General features: G+C 34.6%; 1 protein-coding gene across 1 annotated transcript; it reads right to left on the bottom strand.

Annotated features, from left to right (window-relative positions):
- Positions 1-768: 768 nt before the first annotated feature.
- Positions 769-3,218, bottom strand: LOC113294761. Its single transcript, XM_026543138.1, has 3 exons — positions 3,089-3,218; positions 2,720-2,759; positions 769-1,306 (listed from the first exon to the last, which is right to left on the bottom strand). Exons 1-3 carry the CDS (start codon positions 3,216-3,218, stop codon positions 769-771), a joined length of 708 nt encoding a protein of 235 aa, XP_026398923.1.
- Between the last annotated feature and the right edge of the window lie 220 nt (positions 3,219-3,438).

Genomic DNA, 3,438 nt, shown 5'->3' with positions numbered 1-3,438 from the left:
AAGCTTCTTATGACACAAGAATGAGGAATTACCCTCAGCATGTTCAGTTCTATCATTATGATGCATGGTCAAATAGATTCCAGGTATTGATGATGATAAATGTAACTTGTAAAGACCATCAGAAAGATAACCAGAACCAATAACTTTATAATCTTTAAACAAACTAAAACATCCATTGGCAATTTGAAATTAAAAACCTTGTCTATCTAGTTGAGAAACTGAAATTAAATTGCGGGAAATAGTTGGAACATAAAGAGTGTTTTCTAAATCAAGAAAGTATCCATGATCTAGAATCAGACGATAGGTGCCTATAGCATTAACTGGGGCTTTATTTCCATTGCCCATAAAAAGGAAGTTTTCATTCTGGTTTGTGAGTTGGGTTGAAAGGTATCCATACATCGAATTATAAACATGAACATTAGCACCAGAATCAAACCACCATGATAAAGAAGATTCTCTAACAGTCAAATTTGTTTCAAAATAGCTTACGAATCCCAAATGATTACCTTTCTTTTCGAACCATTTTTGACGCTTAGTGCAATCTTTCTGAAAATGACCAGGTTTCTTACAGAAACGACACTTATTGTCATCTTGCTTTGCCTTCTTCTTTTCGGGTTGACCAGAATTATTCTGTGGTGCTCCCTTATTGACCTTTGCAGGCTTGCGCTTATTATTCACTCCTCGATTGATGAAATGTGATTGATTAAGCCCTTGCTGGTTTAGCCTAGCTTCCTCTTGAACCAACATGTTTCCCAGTTCATTTGCAGTCTACTTTTCCGTAATAGTGTTGTAATGCACTTGAAAATGGGCATATTGAGGCGGAAGCGAATTGAGAATGAATTGGACAAGAAAGTTCTCATCCACAGTTAATTTCATCTCAGTGAGCTTAGCAGAAATGCTACGCATTTCTATCACGTGCTGGTGCATTGACCTTACACCGGTATACTTCATGGTGGTAAGATCATCCATCAGCTTCCCAGCTAGAGACTTATCAGCTGTCTTAAAGCGTTCCTTTACGATTTCCATAAATTTCTTAGCATTTTTAGGTTTGGGAATCGATTCTTTAATGTTTGCATCAATGTGCATTCGCATCAACTGTATGCTCAACCTATCACTTCTCTCCCACTTTTTCAAGAGATCCTTATCTTCAGTGGAACTCTTATCATCTATAATTCGCTTTTCAATTTGGAGAGCAAGGTCAATATCCTGCACACCCAAAGTGAACTCAACATTCTCTTTCCATTCTGAGAAGTCGGTGCCATTGAAGAATGAGATAGAAGAAGTATACGAATGCAAAGACTTAGAACTATAAGATGTAAAACATGACAAAGATACACAGAGTCAGACTCACACACATACAAATTAAGAAACTCATGTGGGTAGAATCTTAATAAGACAACAATCATGTCAAAAAGTCATAAAAAACATTCACACATATATAAGCAAGCAAAGAAAAACATTTGTGGACATTATGCCTTTCATGGTTACATACATAAACATAATATTTATTCAAACATGTGAATTAGAGTTACCTATGGGTAGCTTTTCATTATAATATGTATGACTAAATAGTTAATTTCTTTATGTTTATATACAAACACTTGAACAAACATCTCCTGTGGGTGATAGTTATTCTTATGTGATTGCACAAAATGATGTAGACTTACAATGACATGTTAATATAACATAATACTTTAGTATCACTGTGGTGATAGCTAAAGAGCATACAATTCAAACGTTTTTTTTTTTTTTAAATAACCTATACATATTCAAGTTAGGCTACATTTGAACCGAAAATCATACAGTCAAAACAGTCAAAATCATCACGTGAAAGTCAAAGTCCACAGTCAAAAAGTCAAGTCAAAGTCAACATGTGAAGTCAAACAGTCAACTCGAAAAGTCAATGTCAAATCTGCGGAAGTCAAACGGCCAGTCAACGGTCAAACAATCAGAGTCAAAGCAGAAGTCAAAGGGACACTTAAAGTTTTCTCTCTATGTCAAACGTACAACTTATATCCGACCTTTGAAAACAAATACACATGACCTATTGGGCCAAGCCCAATAAATCTAATAAAAATATCATGTGAGCCCATATACAGTTTCAGAATCAAAAGAAAAAGAAATCAATTTGACGCACATACTGTTTAACCTAGCCGCATACGTTACGAACATTATACAGACATTTAGATTACGTTATGCATAAACCAAACAAAACAGGCTATGTTAATCATGAACTTATTACACAAAAAATGATCAAGCAACATACATGCTCTTTAACAGATCAAACACAAAATCATGTTGTTTTCTATATATATCAGATATCACATCAAATCTTCCTTATATGTTATAAATCCAATAATCATAGAAACATAGCAAGTTATTATAGGTGAGCCCATATTATATAATTAACAGGATCTAAAAATATATATATATAGCCGCATGATTTATTTGCTCAATCAATCAAAATTGAATATCAATTAAGTAAGACAAAATATTCATATTTATAAATATAAATAGTACATAAACATGAATATTAGTAATCAAACAGACATACTATGGATTGATATAAACACAACAAATAAATACAATCATCAAGGACAATCATGGAGTTCTAAACCAGGCTCGATGCCAAATATAAGTTTTATTTTATATATATAATGGTCGGATCTTCGAACAACATGACAATCACAATACACATAGTTGTGTTAAAATAGAATACCTGATGAAGCCATCGATTGAATCCAAGATATCCTCCAAAGCTGCAAGCACACCCGTAGAACAGAATATAATGGAATATCTTGGTTTCTCCTTCTTGACCCTTTTGTGTAATGAATAATAAAATTCTCGAACCCTATACTGATGGCTATAGAGTTCCTTTTATAGGTAGAAGGAGGACCAAGGTTCCTAGGGTTAGAGTTAGTATTCAATCTCGACCGTCCATCAAGGAAGAGATATAGGAAATAAGCCCAAGAAATGGTAACCAATATACTTAGCAATATTCTCAATTAACCAAAAGATAATACATGGGCCCACAGGATATTTTATATGCATAGAAATATTCTTACAAGGATATCAACAGGCTTCATACGAATTTGTGTCAGTGACTCTACGATATTCTCTTCTTCTTCGGTAAGGTGTCCAACATACGAATGTGATAGCAAACTCTCCGGTATAGGGTGGTTATGACTACCACATACAACTTTCTCCAAAAACCACATTTTTGCCGTGTTCCTTTTAAATTGAAGCTTGAAGGGACATCGGGTCTTCTTAGTGAAAGTAGTTTGCTTCCTCTTTGCCTTTGCTACTTGCACGGTACCCTTTTTTGCGTGACTTCTATGTTGTCCACTACACTCGCAAACCATTTGAAAGGCACTTTCACTAGTGGTACCATTACAAACTATGATACACATAATCAACTTGCCTCGTTCTCTAGCCCAA

The sequence above is a fragment of the Papaver somniferum genome, chromosome 7, assembly GCF_003573695.1.
Source record: "Papaver somniferum cultivar HN1 chromosome 7, ASM357369v1, whole genome shotgun sequence".
In the NCBI taxonomy this organism is placed as follows: domain Eukaryota; kingdom Viridiplantae; phylum Streptophyta; class Magnoliopsida; order Ranunculales; family Papaveraceae; genus Papaver; species Papaver somniferum.
This window is presented reverse-complemented; position numbering and strand designations above follow the sequence as displayed.